Source organism: Anneissia japonica, unplaced genomic scaffold (genome assembly GCF_011630105.1).
Source record: "Anneissia japonica isolate Jap-2015-1 unplaced genomic scaffold, ASM1163010v1 scaffold288028_len459517_cov177, whole genome shotgun sequence".
NCBI classification, from domain to species: domain Eukaryota; kingdom Metazoa; phylum Echinodermata; class Crinoidea; order Comatulida; family Comatulidae; genus Anneissia; species Anneissia japonica.
This window is the reverse complement of record NW_022733874.1, coordinates 65,782-83,950: the sequence shown is the minus strand read 5'-3', so window position 1 is coordinate 83,950 and position 18,169 is coordinate 65,782. Positions and strand designations below refer to the sequence as shown.

At 34.5% G+C, this 18,169-nt stretch overlaps 1 protein-coding gene across 1 annotated transcript in view; it reads right to left on the bottom strand.

Annotated features, from left to right (window-relative positions):
• Window positions 1–2,830: 2,830 nt before the first annotated feature.
• Window positions 2,831–18,169, bottom strand: part of LOC117116239 (rho guanine nucleotide exchange factor 17-like) — a 48,140-nt gene continuing 32,801 nt past the window's right edge. Inside the window, exons 7-16 of the mRNA XM_033260225.1 lie at window positions 17,651–17,852; window positions 16,303–16,424; window positions 14,342–14,433; window positions 13,909–14,185; window positions 13,019–13,314; window positions 11,422–11,518; window positions 8,772–8,929; window positions 7,197–7,345; window positions 6,401–6,575; window positions 2,831–4,416 (exon numbers count right to left, since the gene is read on the bottom strand). Of these exons, the coding sequence (XP_033116116.1) occupies window positions 3,962–4,416; window positions 6,401–6,575; window positions 7,197–7,345; window positions 8,772–8,929; window positions 11,422–11,518; window positions 13,019–13,314; window positions 13,909–14,185; window positions 14,342–14,433; window positions 16,303–16,424; window positions 17,651–17,852 (2,023 nt within the window). The 3' untranslated portion in view covers window positions 2,831–3,961. The remainder of the gene's footprint in view (window positions 4,417–6,400; window positions 6,576–7,196; window positions 7,346–8,771; window positions 8,930–11,421; window positions 11,519–13,018; window positions 13,315–13,908; window positions 14,186–14,341; window positions 14,434–16,302; window positions 16,425–17,650; window positions 17,853–18,169) is intronic.

The following is an 18,169-nucleotide window of genomic DNA, read 5'->3' as shown; positions in this document are numbered from 1 at the left end:
AATTCAAGGGATTCAAACCCATGACCTCAAACTTCTGTGCCACTTACGAAGAACTGGATTAAAAATAGTGGTCAAATATGGAAAAACCCGGTTTCTGGGAAACATATTTATAATCTGCACCATCTAACAAATGTATTCTACCTGAAAAAAAACTTTACAGTGTTTTCATCACATTACTGAACATTAAGAGTTGTTTTTTCCCACTGTACATTTAGTTATTACCTTAAATTTTACAAAAATACATTAGCACAGTTTGTTTCACTTCAAGGATAAAATTCAACATATTTGTACAAATAGCTTTACATAATTTCTTTCTACAGTTTGATACACAATGAATTTTACTGTAGTGATTTTTAATAACTTTAAAGCCAGAAATATTATTAGATTCGGTCAGACTGGATATTGTTTGAGCAGACTTTATCTGATCAGATAGAGAAGGACAGACAGTATTGAAAATGTTTGACAGACTAAAGGCATTGTGAATTTGAACAAGTTTTATTTTATCTGATAAGGCCCTGTCCAGACTATCAAATTTTATTTGACAAAACCATGTGACATGCCTAAATATGGTCATGAGGGCATCACATCATGACTATATATGGGCATAAGATCAAAGACAATTTTGACAGAGCTTAAAATTATTTATCAAACACTTTTTTGAAAGTCTAGACAGGTTCTAAACATTTATTTCTATCTTAAATATATATATATTTTTAACTTTTCAAGATTTGTAAAAATCTCTGGTCAAAAATATTCAAGACGATATATTTTGTCTCAATTTTGGAAAGGCAATAAAAAAAAAACACATTCATAATATTCCATGCATCAATCTTAACATACAAATAATCATGCATGTATTTATTAAACCTGTGCAATAATTTCCAGATTATTGTTACTTAAATTAATAAAAATATTGTCTTCCAATTGGTTAATATTTGCATCAACTACATTCTCCTTCATAATATCACAACCTCTCAAAACCATTAAGGTTTTTCCAGACTACCTAATTGTGGAATGCCCATATATAGTCACGATGTGCCTATATAATAGACATGATGTGTCCATATATAGTCATGATGTGATGTCATCATGACCATATTTAGGCTAAATCTCTGTATATTACAGTAAACCTTTTTCTGAAAACTTACAATTTACATGCATTTATAAATACAAATGCCTTTATATTCTCTTAAATAGAAGTAATAACATATAAAATTAATACGTTTGAAGAATCTATTCTGAAACACAGGTTAATGTTTGCTTTGTTATATCCCAAAACTCAAGGTAAAATATTATTGTACAATATCTTATAATGTATGAAATATGCAAAGTATTAAAATATCATAAATACATAATATATAAAACGATTGACAACATAGAACCAAGGTTTTTTTTTTTAATTAATACTTTGAAATCAGGTTTTTAATATCTTAAACCACGACTTTTATTGACTGAAATATTAATTCATAACACACTAGTTTTTGTACAGTATAAACAGTGCGTATCTAGAAGTCTTGAAATGGGGGTTAATGGGAAAGGGGAGGTAAAGTTGAAGGGGGAGGGACCTACGATTATGTGAGGGGGCACTAGCAATATTTATATATTTTTTAATATTTCAGCGCATTTTTTTGCTTAAAATATATCCAGGGTGTGTGACTGGGGGTGCAAATTTTGTTGGGAGCGGGGAAAAAGAAGGAGGCACCCTGGTCATGGGGCTGATTTTTGACCGAGATATCGCACATATATCTACTGTCTGCATATCAACATCAATTTCTTGCAAGGTTTGAATTCACTTGTGCAAAGACGATAATAAACTCGATTGGAATATCTTGGAAAGACACACAACCCCCCACCAAATAATAGTTCAAACCCCCCTACTGAAAATGTCTGAAGCAAAAAAATTAACTCAAGTAGTTGAAAATCACCTACTGCCTTATTTTACGGCCTAGTATCCAATCACTTAATCATCAGTCTCCCCAATTACTAAACTCCTAGATACACCTACCGGTATCTATTCATTTTTTTGCCATTTCTATTAATTCATTTTTTATTGTACTTAATTACTTCTATCTTTGCAAAAATTGGTTTTAATGTACAGCGCTCAGATCTTTGGAAATTTTATTGAATATGTTGTAATTTGTACTTGCCATTTTTATTGATTGATTTTTTATTTTGTACTTACTTTCATCTACATTACTAATAATAATATGACAAGCCATTCAAATATTGAATTTTAATGTAAAGTACATTAGTACAACAGTACAGTGCGTCTTAAAATTATTCATAAGGATAATATTATGGGATGAATTGAAATATTCTTCAAGGTCAAACTTATACATATCATCTCTAATTAGTCTGGCAAGGTGAAAATTTAATCATTATCATCAATTGAACAGGGTACCGAGTTTAAAGAGCTATACTTGTACCGTATTTTTGTGTGATAATACCCATGGCATGCAAACCCTTAAAAATAGTAATATATAATACATTAGCAGGGGGCGCTACCAAAACTTTCAGATGGTTTGAATGTTCGAGATTCGGACGCAATTTTGGTTGAGTTCCGAACTCGTATTCTAATAGGACGCCCCCTACCTTGTGGTAGTACTTCATTTTTCGTTTCATTGCAAAATCAAGAGTTTTGCAATTCTACACCCGTTCACATAATATTCGTTTGTAATGTCGGAAATTGATAAAAACATCTTTTTTTTTTAATTTACTAGGCCAAAACAGTATGTTTATAAATGTAGTTGATTTATAAATGATAAACATTATTAAACGATCATGGACTAAAAAAATTACAGGTTCAACATTTAGGTAAGTGTTTAAAATCTTTCTTATTTTTATTTGAATATAAATGTTGTTTGAAGAAATCGGACGAACTCTGATATTTCCAACATATATCTTTACCCTACACTTTCATATACATACTCTACATTTTATTGCAGATCGAAAAGAAGTGCCATTTATTTTTTATATCTCAGCTTACTATGAATATACCACAGTTAAAACAATAACGATAAAATTCATATTGATTCAAAAATCAATATATTAGTAAAATAATGCTTTTGAATTTATTATTATTATTATCATAATTTTCATTTAAAATATTGTAGATGGCAATTCTAGTGAAAATAGATGAACTTTAACATTACAAAAAACTGCAAAAAAGATATTTCTGACCATTGCCTTTTAAAGCACACAATATACAAAGCACACCATATATAAAGTATTTGAAAACTTAATTATATTATATTTTGTTACTTGTCTATCTTATCAGATGCATTTTGAAGTTCCCTGTAGATTCAAAATGTTGAATTAAGGCATTGTCAAAACATTGAGGTCAGAAGATGATGTGCATTTTGAATATTCAAACGCTGAACGATTCATGATGTTTATTATCAGAATAATTAACGACTCATAACGACAACAAATCATGTTTCTGACCGATTTCACTGTTTCAACATTCTTGTGACATTGAGGGCAGCAAACACATAGTTGCAATGTTCAGACACTGGATAAATCATGTTCTGACTTTGTCTTCCTGTTTCAACGTCCTTGCAACACTGAGGGCAGCAAACATATATTTGCAACTTTCAGAAAATGCTTGAATTCATGAATCAACGTTAAATCAGAAGATATGACAAACTTGCGTTTTTGTCTCAGTTTAGAGGCATAATTCTTTTACAAATGTTAATAGTGTAGTGTGTAACCTTTCAACTATTCAACATACCAGCTGCTACTTCCAGTACAGTATCATTGTAATATTCCTGATAGTGTACGCTATAAATCTAATTGATTGAGTGTCAATCAAACTTACTAATCAGAACACAGTATGGAATATGCGCACATCTCAGAAATGTGCAAGTTATCCCACAAACGTATGTATGTTTTTACAGTCGTTTTGTAGCATCTTAGCAAATATATCCAAGGAGCGGGCTTAACGGAAGGGTCTATTTTCCATTCACACCTGCCAGAGTAAGAGATGATTCGTGCTATCTTCTTTCCCAGCCGATTCATTCGGTGACGTTAAGCCGAAATCTTCATAGCCGTCTCCTCCGCTTATCACCATCATATTCGACATGATGGCCCCTGCCGCAGACACAGGTCGATGACCTTTGGTATGTACAAGCTTATTCTTATTATCTGGAGCTTGTTCACTGATTTTTCTTGTGTTTACCGGTTTCGGCGACGGTATGTCCACTGCAGCTAGGAAGCGGACGTGCCCCGTGTGGCCTTGGGACGATCCGGTCACCGTGGGCGTTTCCTCAATTGAAGTTGTAGTTGCTGTGATTTTTGGAAGGGGAACAGTAAGGATGACCCCTGCACTTGTTCCAACCCACAGTAAGTCTTTGCAGATAAGTAAAGAGGTTATTCGCAGACAAGCTGCCTTGTGTTGTCGTATGATAGCATCAGAACCTTTAGAAAGAGAGAACAAAACATCAGAGATCCAAATGATATCTAGGTGACCCTGGTGAGGTGCAGGACAATATCACTTGTAGGGTTCAAAGGGCAAAGTGTTTTAGGCCTCGACAATTCTAGCTTGCAAATGGTGAAGGTATCATCATTGGATGGTTTTTGTGCAAGGGTTGGTTTCATTTATCAGTGGTTACATGATTTACCCAAAAAGATGGTAGTTTACTCAAAAAAGGTGTACAGCCAAACCATAGAAACCTCATATAAATGAAAGCAGATAATTAATTATCGGATTTTGTGTCTGTCAGACTTAAAAATGTCTGATCAGACTCTGTCATATGCTTTGTCTATACTGTCAAATATTTGTTGCATGCTCAGGATGTTCCTATATATGGTCATGATGCGACCATATTCAGGCATGTCACATATTTTTGTCAAACAAAATTTTATAGTCTGGACAGAGCTAATACTATCATGCTTGTTTCAGACATTATCTGATTATCAAGTCCATGTCTGTAAGTTGAAAAATTCTCTAGGCCTACTTTATACAATTTATTGTTTTTCATTCTAATACAACCTGCAAACGGTCTTGCCACTAACAAGACCAAATGCTGAAGCACTAGTATCCATGTTTCATTGTGGGGGCTTAGAATTTACCATAATTCATCAACCTCAGTTGCCCATTTAAAGACATACAGTCGTATAAGGATTCTAATTAGAAAAGGAGTTGTTGTGGGTTGTAAGTACAATCATGAGATTTGATTCTGAAAATAGAAATCTGCTTAACAATCAAACTAAAGCTCTCTACAATGCATCTATTTTCAATTTCCAAAATAGGTTTATCCTTGAATTAGAGGAGAGAGAGCAATTACAATTTCCATAAAATTCATTTTTCAAAATGAGACTCGAGCTTCTGAATTAATAAAGAAAAAGAGCTATTAGCCCTCAGAATATAAAGATTCAAATTTACTCTGTAATTTTAATATTTTACTGTTTTTAAATTTGTATTTATATCGTAGATATGTTTAATGGTTTTAGATTTTTATACACATTTTATACTAAAGTGTTTCGCCCCTGTCCAGATCTGTGACTAGGCCCCCTACAGGTCCTTGTCTAAGCCTCTCTCTAGGTCTCTGTCTAGGTCTCTGTCTAGGCCCCTGTCTAGGTCCTTCTCATCCCTATCAGGTCCCTGTCCAGGTCTTATCTAGATCCCTGTCTAAGTCCCCATGTTTCTGTCCAGGCTCTTGCAACATTTCAGTTCTGAATACAGGAGTCATAATAAGCATATGTTTTAATAATACTGGAGTTTTGCTGCCCCAACCTATCTTGACATAGGCCCTAGTGGCACTTTTAGCACACGAACCCATCTTTGTTCACCTGATGCCGTCTCAAATAGAATCATTCTTCTAATCATAATCCCAACCAATCTTATATTTGCATTGCAGCAGATCGATATATTTTCATATTCAGAATCGGTTTATTTCCCTGATAATCTGGATCCATATTTAATCATGCAAAACGTTCAATCATCTCAACCCCTAGGGGGATTACTCCCGCCATGCTGTCTGTACCTGCGCATAGACTAATTTCGTCTCCCATCATGTACAGTAATAATTTAATTCTTTAATGTTAAATCAAGGGCAAAGAAGCAATTTGATAGATTGAATGAATATATTTGGTTAAAAGAAATAAATTAAATTTTATGGCTACGGCACCTCTAGAATGCACTCTCGTAAATAATGTACAAATGGATGTATTTGTAGACTAGAAACCACTTGGAACCACCCCTGAAAAATTAGGTTGAAGAGCAGTCATAATCAATATTTTTTTTATTTAAAACTGAACCAAACACAAGATTTGTTTCCTTTTCGGGTCTCAGACTTCTTCCTTTTCTTTTTGTTTTGCATATTTTAATATTATATTATAAATAAATTTTTTACTTCGAGAATTTGCAGCTTTCTGCTTATTCAATTCAATCTGTTCTCACCTGCGAGCATTTTGTGCACCGTCTGCGTAACATCCACTTCACACAAACTTTGATACGTGATAGCGTGGTACAAACGAACAACAGCACTACTCTGCAGCGACACCCAAACGCCCCAACCACTACTGACCATTGCATATACAGCTCGCTGCGAGTTCTCACAAACACCAAATTGATGCTGAAGACAAAGGAAAGTAAAAACAGGAATTTAAATTCTCAGTTTTAATATTGATATACAACAGTATTAAATTCTCAGTTTCAATATTGTTGTATATTAGTTATTGTGAGCATCCATTAACCAAAATTATGATCAATAATAAAATATTGTTAGTTTAATATTTAAAATAATTTATGTTTTAGAATCAATCAAAATCTATGTTTATATGTACTATGTTCATTTTTTGACATTTACTTCCAATTTACAGGAAATTGGAAGTACTGAAAAAATTATGAAAATATTACTTTACACAAGCATGCTAATGAGGATGAATGGAAATATTAAAAGTCACAACAAATTAAACAAATCTTAAAGTGTTAAGTTTTATCAATTCTAAACATTAATAGAATATGTAAAACAGGTTATAAAATTTTCATAGTATACTATATAAATACATGGTTAAAAAATATATTAATTAACATATCAATATTTTTTAAGATGCAACAAAAATAGATATTGTATAAGAGACAGGTTGTATACAAACCAAAAAATAGCTCTGTAATTTGGATTGCCAGTTAATAGCACTGTCTCTTATACACATCTAGATGTGTATAAGAGACAGCACTTTGTGATTATACTTACTTCAACAACCAGAGTATGTGGGTCGACAATTAACACACTATTCTGGCAACCACACCAGATCTTGGCGCTTACTGCCACCATACAGTTGATTGGAGTGTTGCTACTGCCGATTGTAAACGACGCTGGACTTCCAGTATCCCACGCTTTGCCTGTTGCAAGGAAGTATAGCCTCCTTAAATCATTTTTCATTTACAAATATTCACAATATATTTTAATTATAACATTAGCACATGAGACCAGATACGGATCAAAGAAATACTGTATTTATTCAAATAAAACACACAGGGAATTTATTGTTGAGAAGGGGTTTTGAGGAGATGTTTATTTAAAGGAAAGAATTTAATTTTTTTTTGTGTAACATGGATACGTATAGAGTACCCAGCCGTGTCGTCCACAACACCAGGTGGTGCTCTCTGTTGTCAACAGACGTTGGTTACCATTCATTACACCTGAATGACTTCATAGGCTTTCTGAAATAGGCATTTTAAAATCTCATATTTTACCATCAAAATATACTAAAAACACAAAAGCTCGCATTATATTAGTTATCGAACACACATTTAATCATCAATTGAAATTTACAAAGAAAAAGTAAGATAGAACATCTTAATAATTACGTTTGAAATTGGGATTAATGGTTTGTCAGTGAAAAAAATGGCATCCGGTTGAACACTTTTTGCAACGATAACAACAGAGTAGTATCACATGGTATCGTGATGTAACACTGTAGTACTCTATATACTCAAATAAATGCCCCTTCATTTTACTGTAAATGTGGAACTACAACAAATCATTACCATCAAAATGTGTTATTGCGGACTAATCCCAACCACGTAACAAAAAATATAATTCTACCTTCTCTCCCCCACACCTTGCTGGCACCACTCTATTTTCTAGGGGTAAGTACTGAGGTCAAAGAATAGCCATCAAGCCATTGATGAATGGAAGCCACTAAATGGTAAACAAACTCATCAAAGACAGATTTATTGTCTTGACATAGAAAAGCGATGCAATACATGCCACAGTTGGAAGAAATGCCTCGTATATATCAATTATCTTGATATGATTAAATTAAACTAATTCAGATTTACTAGTTTATAATGTTTAATATATCACAAAGTTGTATACAAACCAAAAAATAGCTCTGTAATTTGGATTGCCAGTTAATAGCATGAGTACAGATAGACCCCAGATATCTGGATGTCTTTCTTTTTGATTAAAATTTAAACATTTATCGCCAGGCATATACAAGGATAAGAATAACTTCTATAATTTTTTTGATAAGACTTTTACCATAAAAACTACAATGTGAACAGCTCATTAACTTTTCCTGACACTTACCGAGCTGGACAGGAAGTTTCACCGAGTCCTGTTTGCCCGGTAAAACTTACCGAGACAGTTTCACTGAGTAAAGAAGGGCCCTCATTACTTGCTTTTTACAGCCCCGTAAGTCTTACTGCGACTGTGGTGAAACTTTACCGAGTCAAAGAAGTCCAAGTGGGAAGTCCCTTCCCATGGTCTCAGTAAGATTTTTACCAAAAAATAAGTCTAGTGCAAATGAGGTTTAGTTTATACCTTGTTCTCGTTTGTAGACTGTGAGGTCGCCATTAGCCAATGACACAAAGACTTTGTTATCGAGGTAGAGGATGCAGTGAACTGAAGCAGGATGACGAATCTTGGCTCGGCTCTTTCTTTTCGTGCTGATGTTATCCCCACACTGATATACATGAATGCTGTTGAAAAAGAAAAAAAAAATAAATGGGGATGTTCCTGAATATGGGAACAAGGCAATTAGTCTTATCATTGTAATCAGATATTACAATCAAATAAACAGGTCAAACGATAGATTTAGAGAGAACAAGATATAGATTCAACAAGATCAATAGAGATTTTGAGATTTTGTAGAACAAAGAGATCAATAGATAGATTTACAAATATGAAGAAGACATAACATAGAAATTTAACAATTCAACAGATATATTTAGAGATTAAGTGACAAATTAGGTGATAGATCAGACAATTCAACAGCTTTAGATACGATGATAGATCAGGCAGATCAATTAAGGGATTAGTTAACAGATTAAACATATCAATAGATTTAGAAATTAGATGACGGATTAGACAGATCAATAGAGATTGAGATATTAGGTAACCGACTAAACAGATCAATGGATTTAGAGGGATTAGGTGACAGATAAGATAGATTACTAGATTTAGAGATTAGGTAATATGTAACAGATTATATAGATGAATAGATTTAGAGATTATTTGACAGATTAGATCTGGTGGATTTAGGAATTTGAAATCCCAGTGAGGAACTCTCAGAGATGGAGGATTTATACCACCTCAGCTTCACCATGCTTGGGACTGAGGTAAGAACATTTATGGTTAAGGCACCTCTATAGATGATCAAAATGGCAATTTCAGTTTTTCTTTATTTTTTCCGTAATTTGAAAAAATTCGGAAAGGGGGTGGGGGAGAGGGTGGATGGTGGGAGAATGGGCCATCCACCACTGAATGAATTTATAAAGATTAAATAATAGATCAGACATCAATAGATTTATAGATAAAGAAAAAAGAAAACTGTATATAAACTAGAAAAATCTTAAAATCCTTAAGCAAGTTAAACATAATATTATATTACTAGTGTTATATTATATTGCAACATCTGACTTTAGGTTGTACAGTAAATTAACCTGTCGCTGGGTACATAATTAATAGCATACCATTAACTTATAACATATTTATGTTATCAGCTACAATTACAACTAGTACTACTTTAGTCTGCTAGGCTATTAAATAATTAATCTTGGATACTAAAGCACATTTGTCATTTGTACTATGATAAATTAATGACACATGTACCTTTAATGGTGTAATGAAAGATTGCTAAGCATTTGAAAATAGACAAGTGCTTACATAAATATTGATATCTTTTTATTATGCAGTTGTCGGGTGAATTCGCATCGAAGAAAATGTTTGTCTTTTAAGTAACTGCGCAAATTTAGCTAGAAATCACTAAAATATGACCAGAAAATTCAGATAGTAATTGCATTGAAATGCGTGGATTAGGAAGTGATTTCCCAACTCAACATTTGTTGAAAGGGCACAGCCATTTCTATTAATTTCTGGGGGGGGGGGGGGGGGGGGGGGGGGGGGCGGTTTCAAGGGAGGCACAGAAACCTCCAGGAACCCTGAACCCACATCGGGCAAGAAGGTAATAATTGCTGTGGGGAAACATGAAAGATCAACATTTTTACAATAATGAGTATCATTTCCAGCCATCTAGAGGTGAAAATTCTTAAAATTTACTCCTTCAATGATGAGGCTAAGGTGAATAAGGGCCTACTGTTGAGGACCTTAGAAATCTCATTGGGAAAATTAAGCCTCCTGCAAAGAAGCTTGGACCCATCACTAAGGGAAGCATGGCACAGGGGCGTACCGTGGGGGGTCGATGGGTGAGGTCGACCCCCCTCCCCTTTTAAAGAAAATGCCCTTTAAATATGCTCGCTTCACTCACAAATAACGCACCCTGCGAATTCTGAAAGCTTCGCTAAATTGCTCCGAGTTCAGCTTGCCCCCTGCGCTTTCGTTTCGAACCCCCCCCCCCTAGATTTTTCACCGTACGCCCCTGTGGCCCCAGCACAATTTAAAATTCAACATGAAAAGGTTCATCATACCTGTCTCCCAATGGTCATTTTGAAAAATAGCAGTTAATTAATCACTTTTGAATTCAAATTGCCATTAAATTTTGTGTCTTGTTCAAAATTATTGACAAGACCAGTTGAACACATGATTACACAGGACTTCCACTTTAAATTGTTCATCAGTATAAGTACCTTAATATGGTTAACATAAGTTGTACACTATCAAGTCTATCTGTTTTATCAGATATGTTTAAAGCAAACATACACAATCATACCAATCTCATCAAACATTTATTATTGTGTCTGTCAGATAAAAATATGAGTGAAATGCCCTGCTTTAATCAAATGTTAATTTGCCATATGACGGATTCAAAGTATACGAACATGTTCCGTCAGACCATCAGATAATGTTATTGGGTTTCTGAATATCTCTGAAAGAATTTTGTAATATATATTGCAGGATATCTCAAAACATGCTCATCCTCTGAATTGAATTACGTTAAGATAATATGATGAGCAGATTGCCTTTAAAGTTAATTAAATCCGCATCCTCCTATGTATAAAGGTTGTTGACTTACCATCCATCCTCCGTGCCTAACCACATTGTTGGTTGAGCTGCTTCCAGGCTATCCTTGTACGGTCTCAATCCATTACGAATTCGATCAGTATCGTCGTCTATTATGAACAAATATTAAGGTGGTTAACATATTGCACATCTAGAACTACATTATCAGTCACAAATCTTAATTATCATTGTGTAATACAGTACAAATAAAACTTTTAAGCTATATTTTTTTTTTTTTTTTTTTTGAACAGGACTTTAAAAAGGCCTGTCCAGACTATCAAATTTTATTTGACAAAATTATGACATACCCAAGTATGGTCATATAGACATCACATCATGACCATATATAGGCACATCATGACCATATATAGGCAATTCATGATCATATATAGGCTCATCATGACTATATACAAGCATACAAAGAAAATTTGATTGTGTGGACAGATTTTTATATTTAATTTCCAGGCAATGTTTGATCAGATTTTGTTTCATTGAATGTTTCAGAACCACACGCTGAGCATTCTCAGTCAGCCATAAGTAGATACTCTAGCTTGGTTCTGGTTAGGTAAATACCCCTAAAAGGAGCAAAGCGAGAAGGGTTGGTGGTCGTTGAGTTATTGGCTTTTGAGATGGTTGATGACCGCTTCCTTGAACTTTTCCTTGTCTTGGATTCCAATTATATGCTAGGGGAGTTTATTGTTCTATATATGAATGAGTATTTGTAACAGTCCTTTGTTACAGGTACTGAGTTATAGGTAGAATGTCTAGAGAACTGACAGGGCGCAGGTATGTATGTAGCGGGATGGTGAGACAATCATTAAGGCCTGATGAAAAAGAGACAATTTGTTTGTCGTTCTCCTTATTTGCAAGGGTTCCCAATTGAAATCTTTTTTCATTGCAGCAACACTACTATACCTACTGTAGTCACCAATGACAAAAAACATGTACTTCTGTTTTGTACATCTTCAATTTGCAGTATTAGTTGTTTTGCTTGGTTTGTGGACAGCCTGTACAGTGGTTCACAGTATGTTGCAGCCCTAATTGCCAGCATTTCATGGAAGCCCTGTTATCAAATTTTATTAGACAAAAACATGTGATATGCCTAAATATGGTCATGATGACATCACATCATGACTATATATGGGCATAAAACAGTTTTTCGTCAAAGAAAATTTGATGTGTAAACAGGGCTTTATGCAAAAAAGGGCATGTGCCTACAAAATTACCCAAAAATTAGAGGGTGGGCTTAAACTTGAACAAGGCTAACATCAGAAATCAAGCCTAGACTAGGTGATGGGTTTATAATCGAGCATGTGCTGTAAGCACATGCTCGATTATAATATACTCGGTATTATATACTCTGTAAATATAAAATAAGGTATGGTAATTTCCTTACCTAGATGGGGTATTTAAATGGCCTTGTTTGGGATGAAAGTATAAAAATTAAACTACACAAAATATAATCATCACTTATCTGTTGTACGTTGGACAATAATTACTCCCGTTGCACTGTGATGAAACATATTGTTTGTTATACCTGATTCTTGTAGGGTAGGGCTGTCAACCAATGTCATACAAATTGTATTGTGTGTTTGTATTTGTGAACTCACCTGAACTGGCCTCATCCATTGCAGATTCTTCCACAAACAACTGGCTTTGTTGTCCGATAACAGGCGAGAGAATTTCTTCGTCGAGTTCGCTGTCGTCGGTGTCAAAGGCCATAATATCAGCTGCCTTATTACTCAGGTTCATGGTAGGTGTTGAATTCAGAGAAAAACTAGACTTGTTTGCATTCTGATGGCTGACCTTAGGGGAAGAGGTCATTCGTGATGTAAGCACTTCCTCATTGCTGGGGGAAACCATTTCCGGAAGGGGTCGTGTGCGCTGTCTTCTCTTCATTGATGATCTAGGATTGATAATACCTCATTTTAGCATCATTTATAATATCGATGATATGTAAGAAGATGGACAAACAAAACAAAATCCTATGGTTTTTTATGGAACATAATGATTGCAATCACAATTGCAACATCTCCACCCAGCACTATCATGATCAATGGACAAGGTATTCAAAGGCAGATCAAGCGGGAGAGGAGGTACCGAAGAGCACTCACCCATTCTCCCATGGCAGCAGTCAAAAAAACACTAACCAAGCATGAAATCATTTTACAAAAATGACTACAATTTGTGGACCCTCAATGATTTTGAAAATCTTCGTCCTATCTGAGTCGTAGTTTCTGCCTCCTTTGATCCTTAGGTGCTCAATTGCCACTCGCGCCATTACAGCTAAAAAATTCTGGAGTCACCACTTGTATTTTCAATATTTTTCATAACAAATCATCCTTAATTCTGGTCAAATAGACAGTGGCTTACCTGATTTTTTGACTTGAGCATAATTTTTTGTCATTGAATGGTTGGGACACTGGGGTAAAAAGTTTCATGGCGGAGAAGGAAATGCTATTAGGAAAAGACCCTTACAATCATCTCAAATGAAACCTACCTATTGGAATGGTCTGGACCACCTGGTACAGACATTACACACAGGATTCTTGTAGAGCACACCGATATACACGACACAACGTTAGGATCCGGTGTCATGCTTAACAAGCACACCTGACCGACGTAGCCGTCACTGTTACAAACCCACACGTCTCGGAGACTGTTACTCATTGTACCAAGACTCGGAGCAGCGCAAGTGAACTGCATACCGCTACGGGTCTTGGAGATCGGGATTGGGTATAAAAACACGGGCGGGAAATAATCTTTGGAACACGAACCTGAAATAGAAAATATACATTTCAAGGTGTCATAATTATTAAAAGTATTATTCAAGAATTTTAGTATTAGTCGCCAACATTTAAGTAGAACTCACTAAGTTTTATGTAGAACTACTATATATATATATATACTCAACACATTTAAGTCATACTTACTAAGTTTTAACTTTGCTTCTGTAAACTTGCTTTCAAAGTTGTTCTTCAGCTCAGCATTGTTAAAAATTAAGGTCATACTCTCCGTTCCTTCCCTAAAATGTATACAAACAAATTTTTTTATTTGTTCTTACAATAATGTAAGTTCAATATACTAAAAAAATAAAGTACAGTAACAACAATATATATATTTATTGACGGTTTACTTTTTTTTTTGTACCTGTTTGGGGACCATTGATTTATGAGCTAAGACTCTTTCCTACCATGCTAATAATTTTTTTTGGATAATTTTTTGCAACTTGTTAAGCAGCGATATTAAAAACAAAGAAAAAAATAAGCACTTAAGAAGAAATACATCTGATACTGAAAAACAAACATTAATTTTTTTTTCTTTTAAAGAAATGAGTAATCTCTTACTGTGACGTTACCAGGGCACTGTCGGAATAAGTTGAGTAGGGTTACCAATAACATGTCACAGAATTGTAATTACAAAAAAATGGATATTTTTAGGAACAATATTTTAAACACAGAACAAAGGAACAAAATTTCAAGTATAAAATATATGTAATATGTTATATATATATAGCGCTTAATGCCAACAAGGGCTCTAAGCAATTCACATTACTACCCCAGTCATTGGATTAGACGCCTATGGAACACAAACTGTTCTATAAAGTTGCGGCAGCTACATGAGCGCATTTTGGCACTTGACCCTACCAGGTACCCATTTATACTCCTGGGTGGAGAGAAGCAATGTAGATAAAGTGCCTTGCCCAAGGACACAAGCGAAATGCACAGCGAGGGGATTGAAACCCCGACTCCGAGGTTGAGAAACCAAACCGTTCCCACTGCACTAACCACTTATAAGTATAACATATGGTTTAGTTTTGTTTGGCTGATCCAAATATATCTGCGATCGACATGAATTTATTCACGGAATATTATAAAAAATACACGCATTCTTTGACACTACAGACTGTTGTTTTTCAAATATACAGCAATTAACGTCACAAATCCCCTATTCAAAAGGTGAATAGACGTTAAGAAACAAACAAATTGATAAACTGCACGTAATTGTCCTAATATTAACCCTTGTTGTTACGCTGTTGTAAACAAGACAAGTCAGTATAATTGCTGATATAACACAACTGTACTATAGGAAAGTTGATTTAAAGTGTAAAGAGCAATGTCTGTTTGTGACATGCAGACAATTAATGAAGGGTCATTTTGGTTTAATAAAACACCATTACAGATGACTGATTGCTGGAGACAACATCAACTAAATTATGAGACAGAAGTGTAGGCTGGTTTTGGTCTAGGGTATGAAATGGTCTGAGGACACTATGGTCTGGGGTATGAAATGGGGTATGAAATGCTCTGGGGGTTGTGAAAAAAATTGAGAATGCAGAAATAAAACCTAATGCAATTAAAAAAAAAAAAAAAAAAAAAAAATAATGGTCATTTTTTGTATTTTAAACCACTTTAGCGAATCTAATTTGATGTCATAAGGTGGGCAACGGGTTGTGCGTCCACACCTCACACCTACACCCATTATGAGAACATATGATAGCTCATTTTAGACATATAAGTTTTCCAGTAACAAGAATTAAGTTGGAAGAGAGTGGCATCCATAGAGTACACCGATAAATTTTTGGGAAATTTACATCTGCTCAAGGAATCAGAAGTTAAGTGTATTGTGAATTTTATCATTATTTCAATGGTTAATAAATACATGAAAATGGGTAGTTGGTGTATATCTGCAAAAAGAACTTCAGTCATTTTTAAGCACACGTCAACAGAAATAAATACAATTAAGATGGTAATAAAATAAATAATAATGGTAACAATAACAATGAGCTAAAAAAAATATAATGATAATGATAATATATTCATTATTAATAATACTTCATATTTATTTTGTTAATGCTAATGCATAATCAACTGCGGAGATGTCTTAAACTTACGGTGTCGTCGCTGATAATTCCACTTTGTTCATTAGCGATGGCGGCATGGAGCGAAGAGATTGTCGATCCGATATTTTACGGTTAATTGCATCCATTAGTTCCTTGATGACATCATTCAAAGCCTTAATCAAATGTAAACACAAGAGAAATCATTTTACATCATCCTTTCGTGTCACTTTTGACATTTCTGTATCTAAATAAATATATTAATGGGTATTCTGAACACTTCCCAAGTAATGTATTGATTTCTTTGCCATAGTAATAAATTGTATACGCAATTCAAAATTATGCCCGGTGGTAATATCGTAATGGTCTTCCATTTCTGTAGTGCATATTACAGGTGTCTAAGTAGTCGCAAGACTTAAGTGTCGACGACAAACAAATACAAAAAAACAAAAACAAGATCTAGACTAGAGTGAAAAAGGTGGATTTAAGCTGGGTCTTGCATCATCATCATCATCATCATCATCACCAGGAGCAGATCCAGAGATGTCTGAAATCGGGCCAATCAAGAAACAACACTACCCTAGGGGTCCGTAGTCCTCCCCCTAAAAAATGTTTGTTTTCTAGATTCCTATAATAACCCCAGAGGCATTTTTGAGCAATCATTTTTTTTTTAATTGACTTTTTAAAAAGGGGGAGGGGGGGTGCTGGCTTTCCCCCCAAATCTGCCACTGATCATCATCATTATCTGCTAAGCTGATTTGTCTTGAGCAGACATTTTCTTTTCATAGCTTTAGGTGTGGATTGGTTTTCCTAATGCTAATGTCTTTTTTTTCTTCCTTTCCTGAATGTACGTTTTTGTCGTGATTCTAATTGTTGCTGGATTTTTTTTTTCTCTTGTGTCAGCCCTTTTTCTTTGTGTTTTGGCTTTCTCGCTTGTTGCATTTTAATAATATTTCATCTTTTAATAATTTTGTATTTTGTACATTTTGTAAATCTGCTCGCAATTCAGTTATATTTTGCTACTATGAGTTTTGATAATAAAAAAACAGAATGAATGAAAATTTCTTACACTGATTGCTTCACGAATGTAATTCAGGGTCTTATATTAACCAATTTTAATTGTTTACATAAACTGACCTTTGACATGGTCATGAATACCTAAGACTATGTGATGGCTTGAATTTAACACACTGCAATGTCAAAGAATGTATTATGAAAGTATTATGGAGAACATTTTGAGCTGACCTATGATATGGTCATAAATACTACAAGACAGCTTGAATTTAACACATTATCAATGACAAAGAATATACATTTTTTTCCCTCACCAATCTCAGAACATATTTTTTTTGGAGAATGTTTTGAGCAGACAGAGTTTTCACATTAATCAACTGGATCTCACCTGATGAGAACATGCCAATGTATCAGCAAGTCCACTGATCTGGTTTAATCTGGTTAAATCCTCTTCTAACTTGCTGATCGTCTGGTCAAATGCGATCCTCTTTGGTGTATGAGCAGGCTTCACTATATCCATATCTTCCAGTTGATACTTCCAGTTCAGCTTGTACTTACTTGCATCGATTGGTAATGCTGCAGGACTCAATCTAATTATGCCAAGTAAAAAAGAACAACTTCTTGTCTGAATCTTTTGAAAAAGCTTGTCTGAATCTTTTGAAAAAGGAAGAACAAGGCCTTGGGTGCTATAAGCATTTCCAGATTATCATTATACTTGTAACACAGAATCTGATTCATACAAAAATCTGGGTAGGCCATGTTTTGGAGTATTGTGCTTCCCTCTTTCTCGTTTCTTTCCTTTTTTCTTTATTTTTTGAGGACTCCCTTCCCTCCCCCATGTCCTTGGATCGGTCCCAGCCTGATCAACACAGTTAAAGAATACTAAAAAATACTAAAATTAACTCTA